Source organism: Colossoma macropomum, unplaced genomic scaffold (genome assembly GCF_904425465.1).
Source record: "Colossoma macropomum unplaced genomic scaffold, Colossoma_macropomum, whole genome shotgun sequence".
NCBI classification, from domain to species: Eukaryota; Metazoa; Chordata; class Actinopteri; order Characiformes; family Serrasalmidae; genus Colossoma; species Colossoma macropomum.
The window spans coordinates 25,562,090-25,585,092 of record NW_023494787.1 but is presented as its reverse complement, the minus strand read 5'-3'; the positions used below and the strand labels follow the sequence as shown (position 1 = coordinate 25,585,092).

The 23,003-nt window shown below is 44.7% G+C and overlaps 1 protein-coding gene across 1 annotated transcript in view; it reads left to right on the top strand.

Moving 5' to 3' along the window:
- The first annotated feature begins 237 nt into the window (after positions 1-237).
- Positions 238-23,003, top strand: part of ext1b (exostosin glycosyltransferase 1b) — a 93,089-nt gene continuing 70,323 nt past the window's right edge. The window contains exon 1 of the mRNA XM_036566642.1: positions 238-2,076. Coding sequence (XP_036422535.1) covers positions 1,121-2,076 — 956 coding nt within the window. The 5' untranslated portion in view covers positions 238-1,120. The remainder of the gene's footprint in view (positions 2,077-23,003) is intronic.

Here is a 23,003-nt window from a genome sequence, read left to right as displayed (position 1 = left end):
GCTATATTCACTTCAAACAAGCAGCTTATTTCTTGTGTGCTCTAAAGTCTGTGCAGTTCACTTTACCCTCTCTCCCTCAGCTCAGCCCTGCTATGTTTTTGTGCATCATGGCCGGCAGCGCTCTGGTCATGAACGGGTGCTGCGGAAGCCCCGCCCCTTCCGCTCCCAGGCTCTGTCCAGTGAGAGAGCGGGACGCAGCGTGGTGGGCGGGGCGTGGAGCTGCCGTCGTGTCGGGACGGGAATGTGAGAGAGGAGCGAGAGGAGCGAGCGGAGCAGCCGAGCGGTTGGGCTTCGGGATCCGGGCGGACAGCTCGTTCATTTTCTAGCAGACACGGAGACTGAGAACAGCCCGCTGTTTTCGCTTCTTCTCACCGGGCGACTCTCTCTGCTCTGCTCCGCTCTCTCTGGACCCGCTGGCCCCATGAAAGGAGCTACTGAACGGATCTACTTCTTTATTCGCGTGTGACGGTCTGAGGGGAAAGAAAGAAAGAAAGAAATGCAGGGATTTGTGAGGTTACAGCGCTTACGGTGAGCCGCCCCCTTCATTTCCACGCGCTTTCTTTGGTTTTTATGGTAGTAGATGGAGTGAATCAGGACGTGTTTACAGCGTCGAAGGCGAAACCTCAGTCGGTCGGCGTGTTTGAGGACTTCACATCCCCGCTCTGTAGGGCGCTCCAAAGGGGGAAACTACGAGGACCCCCTCCTCCTCCTCCTCCCTCCCACGGCGACTGGATGGAAGTTGTTTGGAAGACAGGACGGGTAACCCGAGTGCGTTAGCTACAGGGCTAGTTTACTTCATTTGAGCAGGCTGAGTAAAGCGGCGAGGCAGTGTGTGTGTGTTTGTGAGGCTCATGAGATCGCCGTCTATTGAAAGGCAGTGCGGGAGAGTCTTACGATGTTAAAACTAGTACTCGGGAGAGTGTGGGAATAGCCTTTCAAGTCGCCCACATGCGCTGGATCGGCCTCTTGGTGCGGGAACGGAATCCGAAGCTGAGGGAAGACGCGAGCAACCCCGTGCAGGCTGGAAGATGGCGCCGGAGCCGCGGAGCCGGAGGCGGTGAGAGAGCCCGACTTGGAGCCACTCGACCTTGGTTTGCGAGCGCCGCCGATCCGCCGACCCATGCAGGCCAAAAAGCGCTACCTGATCTCGCTGCTGACGGGCGCCTCCCTCGTGCTGCTGCTCTACTTCGGCGGCGTGCCGGGCCCAGCTCCGGCCACCAGCCGGCATGAGCGCGCGCGAGGAGGTGGCGGCGGCGGGCGGCGCTCCGGGCAGCCGTGGCCGCACACGTCCGAGCCCTTCCAGCCGTTCAGCCCGGGGGATGAGACAGACACGGTGGAGTACAACGCGCACGTGTCGCCGCGGCAGAAGCGCGAGGTGCACGCGAGCGTGTACCGGGGCAAGCGCTGCCGCATGGACTCGTGTTTCGACTTCTCGCTGTGCCGGCGGAACGGCTTCAAGGTGTACGTGTACCCGCAGCAGAAGGGCGAGAAGATCTCGGAAAGCTACCAGAGCATCCTGGCGGCCATCGAGGGCTCGCGCTTCTTCACCTCGGACCCGAGCCAGGCGTGCCTCTTCGTGCTCAGCCTGGACACTCTGGACCGCGACCAGCTTTCGCCGCACTACGTGCACAACCTGAAGAGCAAGGTGCAGAGCCTGCCGCTGTGGAACGACGGCCGGAACCACTTGGTGTTCAACCTGTACTCGGGCACGTGGCCGGACTATACGGAGGACCTGGGCTTCGACATCGGCCAAGCCATGCTGGCCAAGGCGAGCGTGAGCACGGAAAACTTCCGACCCGGCTTCGACGTGTCCATCCCGCTCTTCCCCAAGGAGCACCCGCGCAGCGGCGGCGAGCGGGGCCACCTCAGGGCCAACAGCATCCCACCCTTCCGCAAGTACATGCTGGTGTTCAAGGGGAAGCGCTACCTGACCGGCATCGGCTCGGACACGCGCAACGCCCTCTACCACGTGCACAACGCCGAGGACGTGGTGCTGCTCACGACGTGCAAACACGGCAAGGACTGGCAGAAGCACAAGGACGCGCGCTGCGACAAGGACAACGCCGAATATGACAAGTGAGTTTCACCTTTAAGTCAGGCTTGTCCACTTCAGGTCCGGCGCACTTTGGATTCCCTTCCTCAAACACAGTTTTTAAACCTGGTCACAGGTTGCCAAGTTGAGGCAGGTGTCTTTTGAGCAGGGAAGTCACCAAACTGTGCCGGGGCGAGGCCCTCCAGAACTCGAGCTGCCTTGAGTCCAGCAGTTGGCCCAGTTACAGGGACACCTGAGCTGCTCTTGCTCTTTCTTTATCTCAACACTCTATACATCAGCTCCTGGTCCGTGTGGTTCGGTTCACAAAGCAGTTAGCCAGACAACTTAAGGGATGTCCAAAAGTGGGAGACCTAAGTCATGCCCTTATTGGACAGTCTTCAATTTTTGGCTTGGTATATTGAGCTAAACTTAGAACCCCTAGTTAATGAAATACCCAAACTATAGTTCGATGCCCTGTTTGAACAAACCTGCTTCATCTTAGAACTTAATTAGATGGTGATGATGTGACCTGCATGACAGGTGGGCCTAAACCAAAACACTAATCCATACTGTCATGACAGTAGTTGCTCAGGGCCTGTTATGCAGAACTGTGTAATAAGAATAGGTGAATGCTTTAACAGGCTTGTGTGTCATCAGTAACTACCATCTTCTATTATCTACCTTACAGTAACCTGTACATGTCTAGTCAGTAGTCTGCCAGCTCTTCTTTGGAGCTTTAGTCACTGGCTTTTCTCCTGGATTTTTCCTGTGGGTGATTGGCTGAATGGCTCTGTTAAATCCTTATTGTAAATTTCGTATTATTATTCCGACATCCAGCTTCACTTGGAGGAGAATGACTTTTCCTTTTGACGCTTGGTTCCTCTGTGTTCTTTCCTAATGCTTTTGTGAGGTTTTTCTTCCACACTTTGCCATCTGATTGCTTATTAAGGGTCTGGCCCTGGATTTCTGTTGGGGCAACGTCTGTTGTGAAGAGCACCATACAAAGAAAATTGAATTGAACTCTGAATTGAATTGGATCTGCCCCAGACCTCTGTTTGCCGTGACCGTTCTGGAGACTATCAGAGCACACGGGCTGTGCGTGTGATTTTCAGATTGTGAACCACTTTTATTGCCATCGAGAGCTATTGACAGGGTAGGCACAATCTCACAAAGCTTGGAGTTGTGATCTAGAGGCCCTGGCATTCTCCCTTTTAAGCCTCACCCCACTACTTGCACTCACATCTGTGTGAATGACTGGGCTGCTGCACTTTCTCCCACTTTTCGCCCTTTCCACCAGAGGAATTTCTTGTATCTCATATTTCACACCCTTCTCCTGGCTTATGATGTCGAAGCTTAAGTAGGATATGCTTGGACACGTTTCATTTACCTGAACATTAAGCAGTGTGCAGATCAACTGAACGGTGAAATGAAATGGACATATCCTTGTTGACCTTGTCTCGCTGTTGATGGAGTGCAAATATTGCCTTAGTATTTTGTGGATGTGCAAGAAAATCGTGCACTTTGTGAAGCTACAGCGAAATTAATGTAGTAAGGTGTAAAATTTTACAGCCTTTTAAGATTAAAGCGTACGTCAAATCAGTCCACTATACTACTATTATAGAAACAGTACCTGCTTTCTATGTCCATCTGTTATCTCCAGCATAGCCTGGTAGCGAAATACAAATGTATATTTGTCATTAAACATGTATTAACAGTTGGCAGTGCATATCCATCCAGTGCTGCATGCTGTAGAGCTATTCTTTCCTGAGGAGTATTTGTGGCTGTGCACCTGCACCAGGTCACCACTCATCCTCCCACTTCTGCTCCCTCCTGCTTAGCCATGGCACTAATGTGCAGGGATATTTTTGGCATCGAACCCTTCCCTCCCATGACACTGCAGAGGTGCTACTCAGCAGGGCACACTGATGTTAATTGGGAAGAGAGTGTGTTTGTGGACAGCTGTTTGGAACATGAGCAAGCTGAGCCAAGCAGAAATGCTGCAGCTGACACGGGCCTGCGTGTTCCTATTATTGCTTTTTCTGGGTCTGTAGGGAAGAGCGAGCTGGTGAAGTTGATTGAAGTTAGCAAATTAGGTTGGCTGGTTTGATGAAGCCTAAGTGTAGTGCTTGACTGTGTCGGGTTTTTTTTTCTACTCGGTTTGATTCCTTTGAACAGGCGTGGTATGCATCCAAATAAACTTTCAATAATCCAGCTGTCGTTTCGTAGCCCCCTCACCATTAGTCACGATTCTGGCCATACAGAGTCCCACAGAGTCCCACAGAGGTGTCTGGAATTGGTACATTTTTTCCAATGTAACGAAATAGAAGGATTAGTAGATCCCACTTCCTCCTTAGGGAGATGCATTATGTCAGACTTTGCTGTATTGGCTTCTGCCCAGCATAATGTTAACTCTGAACCATGGAAAAGGATCTGACTCAACTTGGCAAACATGCTTAGCTCTGTCTTATTGTGATAAATTTGATAGTATACTGTTCCTGTTATTTCAGTTGTGGTTATATGATGTATTTGAAATAAGGGCTTACCCTCTATGCAAAGCAGTGTCTTCCCTCTTTAGAACGGTAGGGCTGGTTTCAGTGTGGTGGTACAGCATACCTAGGTGATAATATTAGCCCAGATTGGAGGCCTCCTAAACTGACTTTGACATTTATACCAGGCTTTTTAAGAAGTTTTAATGTTCTTATTTTTATGCTTGCCAAGAATTAAAAGCAAGGTATTAACTACTGCTGCTTTTTTGTAACCCAAGCAGACATAACCACAAAAGCCCATTAATATGCCGACCACAGCTCTAAACCGCCATGCACCTGCTCGTCCTGATGTATTGGTGGTCCAGCTGACTGTCTGTCATGCTTGTAATAGAGCTCTGGTGCTGGGGACCGAACTCCTCCCTTTACCAAGCTGATATAAGGGTCTAGCGCCATGCCGTGGCTTAATAAACGAGAATTGTTTAAGAGCATTCACTGGTCACCGGCTGGGAAAACTAGGGAAATCCTATTCATCCCAATGTCATTTGCAGAAGTGGTCACATTGATCAGATGCAGATGGAGGAAATGATTTTAAATCCCCCATCCATGGGAGGGATATTAAATCTGGCATCCAGGCTGCTGCTCCATCAGTGTCTTAAGGCTTTTTTCCCCACTAAAAAAAAAAAATCCTACAAATCCTGTTTCCTGGAAAATGAGTGGGCAGACGTTGAAGGGTAATATTTGTAGGGCAGTGTTCCTGTAAAAGGCCTGTCAGGTGATGACTTGCCATTTAATACCTAACCTGGTAATATTTAACTGGGTATTTGCACCTTTATTGACTCAATGCGGCAGCCCTGCTCGCGGCCATTTGAGGACACAGTTTAGCCAGGGTTCTGTAACTCACCCGCACTAGTTTATTTTATGGCAAATTTCCATCATAGCATAGCATATCAAGTCAGCCACTTTTGACAGTGCGAGTTCGGATTCCTTCAAATCATCTTGTGGCGAGTGTGTTGGGGGGGTGTTTGCTTCTGTAAATTGCCCGGGGCCTGTTTTGATGGAATTATTTGGGGAATGGGAACTCTAGAATACATTTCATATTTTTAGAACTTGCGTCTTTCTTCTGGCATGTAATGAACCTTGATTTATTTATTTTTTTTGTCCGTTTACAAGGCAGTTTTATAGCATGCCTCTAATTGTAAATGACAAAGTGGAGCGCTGGGGTGACACTTGTTCTGTCGGGGCAGGGCTGGCTCTGTTGAAGTTAACACAAATGTTTAATTTGTGCAATTTCTGCATGCCCAACGTCTTTGAGGCAGGCTTCCCTACTGCTTCTGTTATTTGTTTCTGTTGTCGCATTAATAAATCATGAATTTTTCATGATCTTGCCTCACTTAAAGCAGTGGCCCGTGATTGTGTGAAAAAATGCTAATGCCGAGGTAATTAGCCAGAATAGAGTTCTGCTTAATTACTGATACTTGATTATATATTTCTGCGCATAATGTGGTGTGACTGCTTTATCTTAGTCAGTGAATCTTTTTAATTGTGTATGTGTTTAGAGTTGAAGGTTGTCTGTGTTTAGTTTTAGTTTCAGCTTTACAGTTTCTCTGATGGTTTGAGGTACAGTTGTTAAGTCAGTTGAAGAACTGAGTGACTAATTTCTGGATACGGTGGGGCTGTACTGTCGATGTTGTCACTGGTAGGAAATGAATGTTGTGTAAACGTATCCTTCTCACTGCAGCCTTGTTTCTCATGCTTGTATGGATGCGTGTGCACTGATCCTAGCGGTGACCTCTGTGTCTGTTCCTGCCTGTGTGGCCTAGGCTGAGTCCCCTGCTCACTGACCCACATTCAGGGGGATTATCAAAGGGAAATTCCCCTCAGGCAAAAGGATAGGGGGAGAAAAAAATCCCACCAAAACCCTTAACAGAAGGCACTCATGAGGTGATCTGGTCATGCTATTACTCCAAAGTAATAGATCGTTTTTTACACTTTACACTTCTTCCTTTTTCTTTCTTCTCCAGAACTAGACTGACCCTGAAGCAGCTTGTGGATCTGATACAGCACAGCAATCCAAATACAGTAATACCACCTCCACATGTGAATACATACACATTAATAGCGGCACCATTTTTGGACGGATTGAAGCAATTCAAGTGGCAGTAAATGAAAATACAGGATAAGAAGGCACAAAACGAGTCTTTTTATCCACGGCCTGTCAGGGAGTGCTTGACGCTCATGAATTAATAAGTGGAAGGTAAAGCGGTAAAAGCATCTCTCGTTCTGAAGTAGGAGGCAGGCAGCCAATTGGTTCCTTTTGAAAAGGAATTTTCAGAGGCAGACAGTTGATTGGCTCCTGCTTGAGGTCTTTACTGAGAGGAGAATTTCCTCGCTGTGGCCTTAACATCAAAGGGCCTGTGTGGCAATTCTGCTTGTTTATGCCATGCTACTTGAAAGGCCCAAAGTTTGTAGAGGGAGGCTGTTGGCTCACCCATTAGTCTCACTGGAGTAGAACTGATGGGAGAAGATATTGTGATTCCCTGTTTGTAAAATATTGATGTGGAAATGGACGGGAATTACTGAAGTAAGCTGAGATAACGCTCTCAGGGTCCAGTGCAGATCTGAACAGACGGCGGGGAAGAAGAGGTTTTATTTTGGTCTGTACATTTTCCCTTGCAAGTTTGAATCATGATCTCAGAAAACTGCTGAGTTGGATGAGGGAGAGAACCTTCAAGCCATTTAGTAGTACCAACAGGATGGCCCCAGTAAATTATGTACAGGGACAGGCACGTGTACATATAGACCGCAGGGGTGGCTTGAGCCTCTGCCCCTTTGCCCTCAGATTGTGAGTGCCTTCTTGGTTGGTGTGTATAACTATATGTTGCATTGCCTCTTCAAGATCTGTTTCAGCGAGATGAGGCTCAGTTCCAGGAATAGAGCTTGTGGGTTGATTCATCGCTCTTAGGTGCTGCTTCTAGAGCAATACTGACCGCTTATGGAGACTTCTCCTCAGTAACTCTGGCTCTGACCTGTCGCGCATCCCACCAATAAGAAGCAGACAAGCACAGGTTATACATAATGTTAGCAATAAGGAATGTTCATAACTTGTTACATCAAATTTTCGTTATTGTATAGAGCAGGGATTCAAACTAGACTCTGTGGAGCTGTTAGTTATAACTAAATACTATGTAGCAATTAAATAGTGTAGTAAATAACCACAGCCTTGCACGCTGGTGATTAGGGATCAAACCCATAGATAGTAACATTAGTGTTGTTTTGGGCTGCCTTTGGAAAACACTACATTTGCATTTATCTGAAATGTGATTACACTGCCCACAGCCACCAACCCCCCCTTCCCCTTTGCTTCATTCATGTTGTTTCTGACCAAAGGAAGCTGTGGTTTTCCTTTTTACGATGTTATCCAGGTGGAAAGCTATAGGAAGTGGATAGTAAATAGCTTTCATTTGTTCTCTGTGGGGAGTGCTGGCCTCTTTTGTTTGGCGGGGTGATTGCGTACGTTAACATAGTGTTTGGGACATGAACAAGCCGTTGGGCTCACACCCATTATCACCCTCTCGGTGAGGTGTGTGAGGGGGCTTCTCTCAGAGCAGAGATGTCACTCAATTCCTGACTGACTCTCTGGCCTCTATGGACATTCTGTACCTGACAGATCACTCTTGTCAGGGATGAGCAGTGGGCAGAAGGCCTGGCCTACTTTAGCCTACACACAGTGGACTAGACTGGGCTGGCAAGGACAAGACTTCTCTGCTTCACTCCGAAGCGTGGGGTGTAAATAGCTTGAGGGGCGTTTTTACAGTTCTGGGACACCAAGACTTGTCACACTTTTTAAACTTTTGTCCGTTACTGTCTATCATAGGCCTTGTTGACCCTGAACACAATAGAATCACTGTACCACCAAATCATTTTTGTGAGAAATAAAAAGAAACATTTTTATTGCTACTAGATGGTGCTCTGTGTAATTAGAAAGGGTTGTTTAAAAGAGGGAAAAAAAGGCATTATTGACTGAGGAATGTGTGCGCATAATGTGTGAAGAGGCAGAGAGGGGTAGGGTGGCCTTCGGGGGTGGCTGTAGAAAGAGTGTTTTGTTTAAGTGCTAGCTGATCTAATGGCTTGTGCTGTTTTATGGCTTGATTTGACTTCCTCTCCAGTGAAATTTTCTCTCTCTCTCTCTCTCTCTCTCTCTCTCTCTCTCTCTCTCTCTCTCTCTCTCGCTCTCGCTCTCGCTCTCTAACCCCCAGGCTCTGAGGGGCTCCTTTGTGCAGAAGTTTGCTCAGATTCTTTTGCAGCCTGTGCCTTGTTGACACCATGGGCCCCCTCTTCTCAACCCCAGCAACTCCTCTGCTTGCAAAGCTCAGGGAAAACCCATTAGCCCACCCCTCTATTGCCCAAACTTCCCACATTACCCTTCGGAGCTCCCCTCGCTTCTGTCTCAGCCAATGACTAGGCCGAGTCTGATCTCTGCCTTTGCTTTTGAACCCTGGACAGCAGCGACAATGGCCACGCAGACACTCCACTGACCCTCATTTGGCAGATTCCGCCCCACTTAACGGTTCAGTGCCTGAGCTGTGGTGTTTGGGGGGGAAGCGGGTGGTAGGAAGGGGTTTATCGAAGGGGATTTGGGGAGTGTGAGCCTGAGGCATCTGGCTAAAGGACACTGAAGAAGAGATGTATGGGATATTGAATTCTTGTAGTTATTACTTTCCTGCTTGTGGTATGTTTTGTGTTTTTTGCAAAGGCCTGTGCATTTGTTCGTTAGTTCCTTTGTAGGCTCCTTAAAGAAGACTAGAGTGGCTGGCTGTGGTGAATGTAGGACAGCATGCAGCTGCTGGCCGTCTGCACCCATATTACACCTCCGTCTCCCACCACCTCAGAAAAGAACAAGGTTCAGAATGGCTAGGTTTTATACTCTGCAAATAGTGTAACTTTTTATACGATGAAAGATTGACGCATGCCACATGAGCTGATTAAGTGCCCGTCTTACAGAACAATGCACATGTTCTTTTGTAGCATTTGGATTCTTACAGCAGCTGGAAAGCTGTAAAATTGGGTTTGGAATCCGGTCCAAAGATCAGCTTTATAGTGCTAAGCTATCTCTAGTAGCTTTGAAGTTGTTGTGGTATTTGGTGCTGCCAAATGATCGCTTATTTCAACTGGTAGGTTGCCAAATACCTGATGCTTGACCTTGTTAAGGCCTGGAGTATTTTTGGGAGGCCTTCAGTCAGAATTGATGTGACTTTGTTCATTGGAGTCTGCCTCGGCTGAAGCAGAACAGCTTAGCATATTTCGTGGTTGAGCTGGGCTGTAGCATGCATTTTATCAGCAGAATTTCTCTCTCTCTCTCTCTTTCTCTCTCTCTGACTTATTTTTAACCTGCATCCTCTCCTCGTCGTGTCTGGGTGAGCCACATTCGCCGCATCAAAGCCGCTACCGCTCACTGAAGGAAGTCTTTGCTGGGAATATACTGCACGTCTCATTTTCTCTCTTTTTTTACTCCCTCTTCTTACTCTTCTCTTCTTGATGCTTTGACTAGCTGCTGAAATGCTTATTTCCCTGTTAAAACAGCTCTTTTCTTTGCTGATGGCGTCGCTACCTGTATGTTGGCCTTGGCTTCCCAGTGTCTCCCCTTCAGAGTGAGCATGGGGAGAAGGTGTAGGCTATTGGAGCCGGCACTCTGGAGGCTACCGCAGCCTATCTAATTCACAGTGCCGTTTCAAGAAGCGTGATTATCCACCACTTGCCAGCATGGAGGATTAGCGAGGCTTTTAATGCCATAGCATGGCTTCATGCCATTAGACGGCTAGCAAAACTTTGAGTAACTCAGCTTGCACTGCGTATGACTTGGGGCCCTTTCTGAATGAACTTCTATTGTTCTGCTTTCTTTTGTAAGGCTTGCATTAGAGCACGTTTGGTGGTTTTTGTGTATGCTGGTTCTTTTTTTCTTGTGTTCCCCTGTGATGGATCTTGACCTTTTTTTTTCCCCCCGTTTGTGCGGCTCTGCTTTTTCAGCACAGATAAACTCATCTCCGCAAGGAAGCTTTTAGCATTTGCTTTTCTGCACCTAAAGCTCCTAACTGTGCAGGTCAGAGGGGTATATTGAGCCCTCTGAGGTCAGTCAAGCAGTACTCTATCCATTTTGCTTATATGTCCATTACTGTACATAAGACAGAGGTGAGTTTAGTTTCATTAGGTCCTTTTTTTTGAAAAGAGGTTGATGTAAGATCTTGAGTGGATTTGGTTTTGTACTGTTGTCAGTAAATGTTGAATACGTTTTTCTTCCATCTCCCTCCACCCTACAGTTGTCCGCTGTAGTCCAGTGGTTTGCTTCCCAGGTGCTTCTTGTTTAGCTGAGTCCTGGAGTTGCTTTAAATGTATCCACTCATGTGGAACCCAGGCAGCAATGCAGCTGAATTATTCAACAGCTGGGTTTTATTCATGTATTTATACTTGCGATTTTGTACAGCATGTCCACTCGTACATTCATCCATACAGGTGCGCTCACTTTGTTTCTGCTTTGTGTTATAAAACGATGGTCTACCCTGCCTTCTGAGACTTCATTTGAATTTCACCTGGGATTTGACACAGTCCTTTTGGCGCAACTGCTGACTTTGACTTTTGCTTAGAAAGAAAAAATCACTGTATTCATTATTCAATTAGTGCTAATGCAGAGTATCAGTTTGGATAAGCTTTAAGTCTCTGAAAGCTCAAGGTGCAGATTGCTTCTTTAAGTTGGCTATACTTCTTCCAGGCTGGTGCAGTCTGCCAGAAAAGAAATGTGTAGTCCAAGTCCAGTTTTCAGAAATTGGCTTTTTTTTTTCCTGCCACTTGGTGGCATGGGCCAAGTTGGCCCGGCTACCTGAACCTGTCTTTTTGAGCTTATTTAACAGTTTACTGACCCTATTAGATGAGTTGTCACTGGAACTGAGAACAGGTTACCGATTAATTAAGTGAAGGTGGGCTGAATGGGCAAATCTAACAATGATTATTACCTCTTTGCTGGATTAACTTTTTTGTTGAACAGATTCAGAAAAGGACCCCTTTGATACTGTTGTTGAATATGCCATTAAAATTTAGAAAGACCCTTACAAGAGACCTTTCCAGAGCACTGTGCCAGTCTAAAGAGCCACACTGTCTGATGTCTGTTTCAGTATGCATGCATACAACTTGGTCTGCTAGTGAGGGGAAAGTTTAGTTTGTTTGTTTTTTTTTTAAATTATTATTATTATTATTATTATTATTATTATTATTATTTTGCTTTTTTGCTTTTCAAGTAGTGAGTGAAACTTCTGTGACTCTCCTCAGTAAGATCATTGTAAGTTTGGGATTTGGATAAGGTCTTGATTTTGTTGGCTAATCTCTTCTGTGCTGCCTGATCTTTTCAGGATGAAATAACTTTCCTTCCAGAGCCACCAAATGGGGAGCACCTTTTCTGCTCAGCAGTGAGAATATGTTTGGGCTTATGTGTTTGTTAGCATCTCGCAGGAGCCGCTCCATCCTCAGTTGCCAAGGCTTTTCCATTCATAATGATCTGGTTTTGAATGAGGCTTTGCAAAGCATTCCCAAGATCTGCTCACTGTCACCTTTTCAGAATGCCTTTTTGCATATCTGCAGGTAATGCAATTTGCTGTAGTTGAGGAGTAAGGTATATAAAAAGCTCTTACGGCTTGTACATTATGTGTCCTTTTTTTCCCCAAACTGTCTGCCTCAGCAACATTCAAGTGTTGCTTACAGGCTTCCAGTGGCTCCTTTTGCAGCTGCCATCTCCTGTCTGCTCCGTGACTGACAGGGCCTACGTCTGCTTATCATAACTGTGCCGGTGATTTGTGTTCCGTCACTCATCCGGCTCGTTGAAGTTGTCAGCAGCCATAGATGCTGCTCCGGAATCAGCCGAAGCCTCACACCGCAGATATCAAAAGACAAGCGATGGAGAAAGTACAGGTTCTAAATGTCCCGGAGATCATTTCCGTTAAATTAAGTGCGGTGATACAGATGGAGTCGTCTGGAGCTTGAATTGCGCTATTTGTCCCCCTTGCAGAATGTGATCCATACAGGGGAAAGTACAGCAGGAGAACGGGAAGCACTTCATCTTAATCAAGCTGGCATTCTCTTCCATTACATTATGGTAATTTCTGCCATTGCTTATCCGGCTGGCAGAGTGCCGCTATTTGATTGCTGATGGCGGAATATTGAAGCCTCTTGGCACGACCTCCATTGGTGTGGGTTTAGCTTGAAATCAGCCTACAGGATCCTCCAGCCCACCCTGCCAGGCAATTAATGCAATTGTGAGGAGGACAAGATCACGTTCAGGTTAATGTAGCCACTGTCTGAAGTGGCCTCTTAGCTCCGTGGCCTTCTTGCGCAAGGGTATCCCAGGGCAGGAGGGAGGGCCAAGGTTGGGTCTGGCCTTGGGGAAGTTAATCGGCAGAAAGGAGAGAGTGTCTTCTACTGCATGCTAGCGCGTCACATTCCATTGAGCCCACGCACCTAGGGAACAGCTCGAATCTCTGTCTCTGCCTTCAGAGGAGAAAAGGAACTTAATTATGAGGTGCGCTGTAAGCTGTGAGAGTATACACGGTGACCTGCAGAACTTCATTATGGTAGACACAAGAGGATTGCTGGGGTTCAACACCCTGTCCTCTAATGACATTGTCAAGCTCCACACCGGTTCTGCCCTGGTGTCTCTCTCTCTTTGTCTCTCTCTCTCTGTCTCTCTCTCTCTCTCTTTCTTTTAAACGCCCCCTCTTCAGCAGGGACGGTGTGGAGGCTGGCTCCCCCGAATGCAATTATGTGGCAAAAAGAGCCTGGTGCCGCTGTAGAAAGCCTGAATGGCGGGATGAAATTGTCAAGCACAGGGGTTGAAGGAGGCCGTTGGCGGCTGTAATTTAGCACATGGCTGAATCACATGTGGGGCTGATTGTAGGCGTTCCAGTCCGTTGGCCCCGGAGCAGCTTGCCGCAGTTTCCCCGCGCGACCCTGTGGCATGAAGCTTTTTGACCTAATCCACGTGTGGCTGGTGGAAGGCCTTGGGGCAATAGCCGCTCGGTATGCTGAGTATATTTTTCCAATCTATTCTGTCAATGAAAACATGGGAGTCAGCAGAACTGGAGAAAAGGAGATCCGTACTTAAACACAGGCAGTCCCAAGCTTAGCCCTCCCAAACGTAGAACCCAGCCAAGACCAGCAGCTCTCTCTGGTACTCATTCTCTGGTGCGTTCTTTTATATCATGTAGCTCTTTTGACCAGGGCCTCCAGAAGAGCCATCTGCATGTCATCTGTGTGCAAATTGGTCTCGCCTCAGACACCTTGGGAGGTGGCCAGCGTCATGCCTGCCAAATTGCTCCCGATAGCTATACCCACTCTCAGAATGTGTCATTAAAGACCTTTTGCTTTGAGGTAGTAATTCTTTACTTCGCTCATTAAAAATTCTCACCCTAACAAATGGAGAGCAAAGAAGAGCCCCTCTCTCCAACTCTTTGGCAAAATCGATCATTGTCTGGAAGCTCAAAAAAAGCGGAGAACCGGCATTAGCCTGGCAATTTTTCTATAGAGCCGTGGGGAAGTGGCTGTGTAATTACACGCTGCCTTCATTAGCGGCTCAGGCCGGGGGGCTTTAATGAAAGGAAACGAAGGGCCCAGGCAGACAGGCCTCGGCGATCGGGTACAGTGCTCCAGCACAGCAGCATCCATCACGGCTCCGAAACACATTTTCCGTGCCAAGCCGCTGCCATTGTGCCCTCCTACCGGATCGCAACACAAAAGCTGTCTGGCTGCAGGGAAAGAATAAAAGCCCACAGCGAAGGCCTTTCTTAGCCTCTGCGCACTTTATTTGCTGCATTGTGCTGTGAAGAACTCTTGGCAGTCTCTTGCCTCACCGAGGGGGGTGTGGGAGGGCAGGAAAGTCTGTTTTCCCCCCTCTCTTCTTTTTATGTTATTTTTTTCTTCTGTGCACTACATGCCTGTTAATCCGAACATTCTCAGACTAGCTGTGGTGATTTTCAAAAAGCTGGCCTGTCTGTCACTCTGCTGGAAAATCCATCCACTCTGACGGGAAATGGAAATGGTGTCTCTGGCTGCTTAGGAGCAGCCGCAGGCATGCGCAAGCGAGGGTGGCACAGGAATTCCCACTGCTGCCTGTCCCCTGAGCACAGCATGCTGTGTTCCTCCATCAGCACACTTGATTTACCCAGCCAAGAACTTTGAGTCAGGTTCTGAGTCAAATTATTCAGTGGTTGGTACTGAATGGGTCTGTAGATTACCTGTCTGACATATTTAGCTGTAGGCTGTTGTGTTTTAATTATGTATAATGCAGATATATATATATATATAAGGCCAGGCAGTGCAACACCGAGTGCTTTTTTACCAGCTTTTTGGATGTGAAGCACCTCATAAATCTTGTTTGTAACTCACTTTCTCACATTTAGATGGCTAATAAAACATCACCACCCCACAAAATGTTGCCAGTTGAAAAATGGACACTGTTGAAGGGTTTTTTTTTGTTGCTATTGTTTTTACACTGGTTACTGGTAGGGAAATTGGCTAAATGATTTTTTTTATATATCCCAACCGTTATTCTGTCTTAGACTCTGTTTTATGTTTTATCATTGGACTTCCTGCATAGTTTCATTGGGAGCTAAATTACCACAGTATAGAGTTCACATTTTTCCACTGAAAACACAGGCTTTCTCAGTAGATCTGGGGAAAAAGTGATTCATAAGGCCGTAGATTAGTTTTGTACTTAGTGTTAGCATAGTAACAAGGCCTAAACAGCATTATGTATAATCACGCAGGTTCACTCCGGCCCTGCTGATGCAACTTCAGAGTATAAAAACTCAAATCTGAGGGGTTTTTTTTGGTGCACTGTTGGCTTAAGCTTTTTTTTTTTTAATTCATATCTTTGTAGTATCAGAGGCTAATGGTACCTTTGTGAGAAGGCTAACCCACCAGCAAGTCCATCTCGCTGACGTTGCACTGAGGCAAGTTTAGACAATAAAGACTCTGAGCGAATGAAGTAGAGTGACTAGAGTGCCTGCTCAGCCTCATCTCATTTATTTAAACATAGAGACAGTATGCAGGGTAGTTGGGGGATGGGATGGGGTTTAGAAGAGGAGGCAAGGGGGCATTTACAATGTACAATCGTGCATATTCATAGTTCTTCACATTCTTAATGAAATGTTATGCCACAATAAACAGACACATCGCTGTTATCGGAAGAAAACCTTGTATCTCCAAAATGATAACTTTACAGGAGAAGGAAAAAACCTACTTTTCTTTTCAATGGAAACAGAGTTTTTTCCAAGCAGTTTTGGGCTGGGTTTTTTTTTTTGTCCATTTATCATGAAATTTACACACAATGTAAAGAGTAACAGGCATTTTCAAATTATGTCAAAAACTGGAAAACGTCAAAAATGGAGTTGAGGTTTTCTTCCGACAGCAGTGATATTTAACAAATTATGTAGCATAGATTAATTTTTCTATATTTTAAGTATTTGGGGGTCCTTTTATATGCGCAGACACGAACATCTTTTGACCAGAGTTAGTTTTTGAGTGAATTTGGGTTGTGGTTGGTAAGCTCGAACATGATCCAGATGACCGCCTAGTAGGTTATCATTATATGGTTGCAGTAGCTGGACTTTATCATCTGACTTACAGCCTGAATGTTGAACTCCAGTCCAGGTTTACTGAATTGGTGAAATAAATAATGTGAAGCTCCAACAGCTTCACGCTCACAAAATATTCTGCAATCTCAGCTGAGTCAGCAGAAACACTAGTGCACTATTAGCTGAGATTGCAGAATATTTTGTGCAGTGTCAGTATTTTGTTGCATCACAATGTCACTCCTGCTAAGTTCTTTTAAATTTTTTTAAAGGTGGAGCCAGAAACTTTTATTTATTATTATTATTTTCATTTATTAGAGCTGGAGATGCCTCGCTCTTTACATTTGTATCGTTAGCCATTCGCCTCAGTTTAAACCCAATACTTACATTCAAAAGTGTACTCCTCATCCGCTGTTCGCTCCTCTGCTGATGCCGCCATGTTCTCGAATCCTCGCCGGCATGCAATGAACCTCGGGATATGTTGGCTGGCAAAGGATCCACCCGTTGCCATGGAAAAGAAGGACACATTTCTTGGCTGCATATGAAGGAGCCTTCAAAATGGGATAGCCTAGTCACGCAATCCCCCTTCAAATGCAGCCTCTGAAGGATGCAGCCCCTGAATTGGGACGCAGCTTATGTGTTCATTAAGGATGTAAATAACATGTAACGTTAGGCTAGCTGGGCGTGTGGCTTCACATCTGACTTTGTATGATAGATAAATGAGCGAAGGGTCTTACAGCACTCGGATTTGAACTGGATGAGTTAGAATGTGTTTTTTTTTTTTAAATGACTCATACTCAGGATATCTAATCTGAAGTCGATTTGAAGGAATTTCATTAGCTTGAAGGCACTGATCTCGGTAAAGTGATTTGTTTGTCTTGTATCTTTTGCTTTCCTTTCAAACAACTGTTCAGATTTCTCAGCACTGAGGAATGAGATCCATTGAAGGAGGCCATTAAAGTTGTTTTTGGACTTGTCAGTCACTTTTTATCTCGAGCTAATCCCCAGTCTGAGCCAAACATTTTGCTCCACTGAAATCAAACCAAACTAAACTTCTTTCACATTTCCACTTTAAACTTTGCTTGTTGTATAAAGGAAATGAAAGCTGATGTTACTGATATAGCGTTGTAAGCACGGTGCTCTGTCTCTTTCTCTCTGTTTCTCACGCTCTGCAAAGTTCTTCAAACCTCTGCCTCTCTCTAACTATGGGGGGTCTTTGGATTTTTAATTAAACCAAAGCGAATGCGGAAGCCCTGAAGGGAGAAAGAGATCTCCTCAGTGCATTACAGTCAGTTAAGGGTCACCGCAGCCATTTAGAGGTCCTCCATACACCCTCCAGCCGAAAAGTTCTGAGCAAAGCCACTCCAACTCATTGTCATGTACGTTCGCTCAGTGCCTGATTAGTGTCTAATACAGTATGTGGCCAAGAGGTTAGTCAGCATTTTGTTTGCATGCTGGGCCTGTGCCAGGGGAGCTTTTGGGAAGCATTTGAAAACCAGTTGGTGAAATGCTTATCAGCTCTGTTCACTGATTGCCCTTCAGAGAGCAGCCTACTCTAGTGCTCTCCTCTCTGGCTGCCTGGCAGGAGCTGTGTTACATTAACTCTGCTGATGCATTAGCTCGGCTTAGTCCCTTGCTTAAAACCTCTGCTTCAACAAAAGCCATCAGTAATTGAAGTATTATGTACTGCAGAAATGTCTTTATTGGCCTACTATTCTAATCCAATAGTCATGTATGTGTGTATGTATGTATGTATGTATTTTTGCTGTCCAAAGGAAAACATGCATCTACGTGTTTTTTTGATTTTTAGTTTTCTGCATCCTTTGAATATGACAGCTGTCCTTTAGAATAGAAATGGTCCAAAATTGAATGGAATAAAATCTCTTTACATTAACTTCCAGTGTAAGTAAAGAACATTTTTGCCCTCTCCTGTAAAGTTACCATTTTAGAGATACTTTGGGTTGTGGTTGGTAAGCTCGAACATGATCCAGATGACCACTTTTCTACGTTTTTCTTTGTATTAGTGGTGTCAAAGTTAACGAGTTAATAACGTCTCTGGTGCATTTTCCTAGTTTGACCCTGTGAACCAGCCGTAGGTTCAATCTAAAGCCTAGCTGCTCGCGTACTGTTGTCACATCTTGCCGTAAATTGGCCCTATCGATATTGTCGGTACTTAAATGCTTCCCAACTGCATGTTTGATTACAAAGACAGTTTAACTGGATTCAGTGCAGTGTAGTATGAGAAATATTGGATACAAATAATTGTATTCATAGGTTGTAACGGTATTTTTTATCTGGTGGTACTTTACCTGTAACTTATCAGATGTGACGTGTATCATGAAAACTTTTTGAAGTATCTTTATTTCATTTTATTTGCAATGTTAGCACTGGAGGATCCTTTTGTCAGACTACACCGGACAGTGCACCTAGGAGACCTATAGATAAATCAGTAAGCCGCGAGCTAATGAAGCTGATATTGCCAGCTTGTTCAAAGTGGAAAGCTCCGGTTCCCCTCAAAACAAGACGTAACATAGTGGTATGAGAGAGAAAGACTGCAATCATAGAGGAGTTGGAACATAAAGCCACTGTTGCTCTCGCTGGATGTTGGTGATTAAAAACTGGAAACTGCTTTCACCCTATTTTCATGTTTGTGATTTTCAGGGTTGAGTGTTTTGAAAAGTCGCTGAAAAGAATGTTATTGAATGATTGGGAGTACATACATACTTGTCCATTCATGTAGCTCTAACAGGATACACCTTTTTTTAATTGGAAAAAAATCTTTCTTTAGAGTCAAATTAGAGCAAATAAGACAAATGTAATTAATTACACAAGCTGATGTGATTAATCAAGAATATTTAAATTGTTTGACAGTCCTAATAATTATCTATTATTAATACCTGTATTTCGACTATAATAGAACACAACCAGAGTGTTGCGCGTCTAGGTTTTATTTTCCGAGCAGTGAAGCAGGTCAGAGATGGGTTATTAGAGTTAACTGAATGTGTGGCGGAGGGCAATTGTAGTGTGCGAATTTATGTGATTAAGCTAACCCACGCAGGAATTAAGTGCTTTTGTAATATTATCCTGCTTGGTTAACACGCTGCCAGAATCTGCTTGCCCAGTCAAGCAGGGTGTTTCACTCTTGTCCAAATCCTGCTCTTGCCCAGGGCAATGGGGTAAACTGTGCCTCTCCCACGGTGCTTGTGTGCACACCTAGTACTTGTCACTGAATGTCTTTGTGTGTCTATATATATACTGCCATCCCACATGTTCACTATACTCCTGCATTCATATGCCTTATTAGCTGGTGTTTGAGATGCTGATGGGGTTTTAAACAGCTGTTTAGAACACATGGATCCATGATCCTGAGTACTGAGCATTTTAATAGAGCAGGTGTGTGGATGTTTCACCCAAGACAAGCAAGAAAACTATGATCATTTTCAGTCTGTTACTCGCCATCCATACTGGAAAAACAGATTGGTGCATTTTGAAACATGAATGTGTTGTGTAGAATCATCGTGCTGGGCGGTCAGATTTCATAACTGAAAATATTTGGAGAACCTTGGTTGTGTGTGCTTAAGTACCAGGCCAAAGCTTGTATTGAAGGGGCTTAAATGCCCTCTTATGATTCTTCAGTTGCCTCCTCTCCTTTACCAGCTAGTTGACAAACACTTCAGAAGCACCCAGCTCAGCAATCTCCCTTATGAAAAGGCCACAGAAAGAGCAATGGGGGGCTATTGAGCGGCATTATGACACGGTTCGCCATTCAGCTCCTCAAAATACATATTCAGACCAAGTTTGCTCAATCAATAAACTCTTCAGCAGCGGAGCTCTGGGTTACGAGCACAAGTGATGGTGTTGGTGCTGTACTCCTGTCTCACTGCTCTGTAGCCAGAGCCTGTTGGGTTAGAGGGATGCTGAGCACTTCAGTGGCACCTGGAGAGAAGAAACCAAGCCCCAGTTAGTGGGCCTGGGAGATACAAGAATGATCAAAATGTGAAGGTACTTTAAACAAAACAACTTCCATTTTTTCTCCCTCAGTCTGGTATTAGCAGACAAGCAGAAGACGAGAGAGAAGTTGTCTAGCCGTTCACTCACAACAGCACCGACACGTCTAGCTGTTTTCAGCAGTGTATATGACTACATTTTGTCGTATCTCAATAACGTATGTTACATTATGTCTCTATATGCTTTTCTGAGCATATTGTGGATCTGATCAGTACTGAAACACGGACCACTGCACGTTTCATTACAGAAAGCATTTATTAGGCACGATTAATTGAATTTGGTGCTGCAAAGCATGTTAAGTGTTCAGTGAAAATCACTGTTCCAACTAATCAGACCTGAAAAATATTGTGGTGCATATCATGTATTGTGAAAATGTCTTTAAATATCATGATACTGTATTTTTTGCCATATCGCCAATCCCTAATTTTATGCGTTGAAATTTAAGAGTTTAAAAAAGGGTTTGAGGGAAGTATCTCAGGACCAAGATGAGATTGTGGCAAAAAAACAGAATTATCTTTAAATCTGTTTATGCCTGTTTTTATTAAAATAAAATTTAAAAGGTGTTATATGTTGGTGGATGTCCCAGTAAATGTTAAGGGTCCTCAAATTGTATATTTTTATTCAGATTTTTAATATGTTCTTATGTATTTATGTTCTGTTTTGCTAAATAATTTTGTTTGTTACAATAGAATGCATCTGATTTTTCTGCTTCTGTTTTGTTTATGGTTTCAGATATCATTTGGACTGAAAATGGTGCATTAGAGAATGCATATGATCAGTTATTGATACTGTGTGAAATGGACATACATAAAATCAGATTTTTATATTGGTAGTGCGGCTGGTGAGGGGAGTTTGGGGGAATGTCTGTTGCCTATGCTGCTGCTGTTCCCAACAAACCTCTTGAGACCAGGTTTAGTGGCGGGGGGTGGTGTGTGTGTGTGTGTGTGTGTGTGTGTGTGTGTGTGTGTGTGTGTGTGTGTGTGTGGCCCCATGCACCACATTTTCAAGCCGGATTTGATAGAAGCAGAACTGTTGGAAGCCGGCCTAATCCCACCTCCCCTTTCCTCCGTCCAAAATCTTTATTTTTTTTTTCTCCCCCATTTCTTTCCTTTTTCTTGCCTTCTCTCTCTCTCTCTTCTCTCCCTCTGTTCCTCCCTCTCCCCCCTCCCTCCTCTCTCTGTGTCTGTGAAGATGGAGGAAATCCAGGCGCTTTGTTGTACTTTGCGCTGATGCTCTGATCAGGTGGCTTGCAGGCTCTGTGGGAAATTCCCAGCCGTCCAGTCCTTCCTGCTAGATGTGCTGCTGCTGTACAACAGCCCCACACATCAACCAGAACAGCAAAGGACTCCAACAGCACACGCTGTCACTCTGCACTAGTAGCTTGGCGTTGAGCTGCCTCCTGCATGAGTGATGTGCCCTAGTATCTGTGGCCTCACTAAAAATGGCCTGTAAAAGGCTGCAGGTAAACACCTGGTCTTTGGGATAATCGTGGGTGTGTACCCAGGTGGTGGCTGACTTTTGTAATGGCAAAATTGTGCAATTCGATTTCACTTTTAGTCCTTAATGTGAGGGTGGAGTCTTTCAGGGTTTTATATGGCTTGTGAGCAAGACGCCATTGTATTTTAGCACAAGTTCCTATAAGAGGAGTGCAAGACAATGATATTTTATAGCTACTGTGATAACTTTTGTTATCGTAATAAACAGTATGCTTCTCTGAGGATGACGTGGATATTGTCAGTACTTAAAGAACACACAACTGCAGTTTCATTAATAAGATGGCATCATTAGTCTTGTTCAGTTGGATTTAGTGCAGTGCAGCATGTGAAATATTGAGAAAAAGTCACTGTTCTCACAGTTTTTGATGATTTATTTCAGTGCGGCCCTGCTTGTGCCTTATGTCTGTGTCAAAATATCATATGTATTGTTTATCTAAAAAAAATCAAAACAAACAAACAAAAAAAACTTGTTGATGTGATACTTTGGCCATATCGCCCGCCTCTAGCTACTATCACATTGCATATGAAGAGGGCAGACATCCATTAAGGATCTATATTACAAAATACTTAGTCACAAAATGTCAGGGAGTACTATGTGTTTGTGAGACAAACCCGACTTGGATTTCACCTGTTTTTACAGGAAGGGGCTATTTGACTGACAGAAACAACTAACCACAAACTATGGTTTTACATGACTTGTAGGGCTTTTCAAAACTGCTATAGAAAAAAATAGCAGTAATACATATTTTGTTTACTTGCTGCAAAATACTTCAAATAAAACTTGCGAATAGTTTTCCCTCAATCTTGAACCTACATCTTGTTCCCAAAAGGCTCATTGTTGTCACAGTGTGTTTGTTGTTGGCGACCAGCAAGCCTTTATCTTGACAAAGAAAAGTTTTTCTGAAACTGGTTCATGGTACTACATATACCTGATATGTAGCCAATCAGGATAATTGAAGTCTCGATGTTATGTAAATTGTCGTTCTTTTATTTTTTCATGTGGCACTCGTTGTTTTTTCTTTATTATTATTGTTGTGTGTTTTTTGTTTTTACTTTGCCTTTATTTCATCATTCCCTTTGTACAGTCATTAGTCTATGGTTAGACTAATTTCCTTTGTACAGTCATTCTAGTCTACGATAGAAAACACTGCACTTAATAATAGTGTCTGCTAACAGATCCTCTAATTAACTACACATATATATTTTGAACACCTCTAGGAAAGATTATAGTGTCAATTTTGTTGGGGTACATGCAAATGAAACAAAGAAACTTGGTGAGTCAATTAGATCTGAGTACAAATTTCTTTTACTGCCATATAAAGCTCTACATGGCCTCACCCCTCAGTACCTGAGTGAACTTATCTCTTATTAT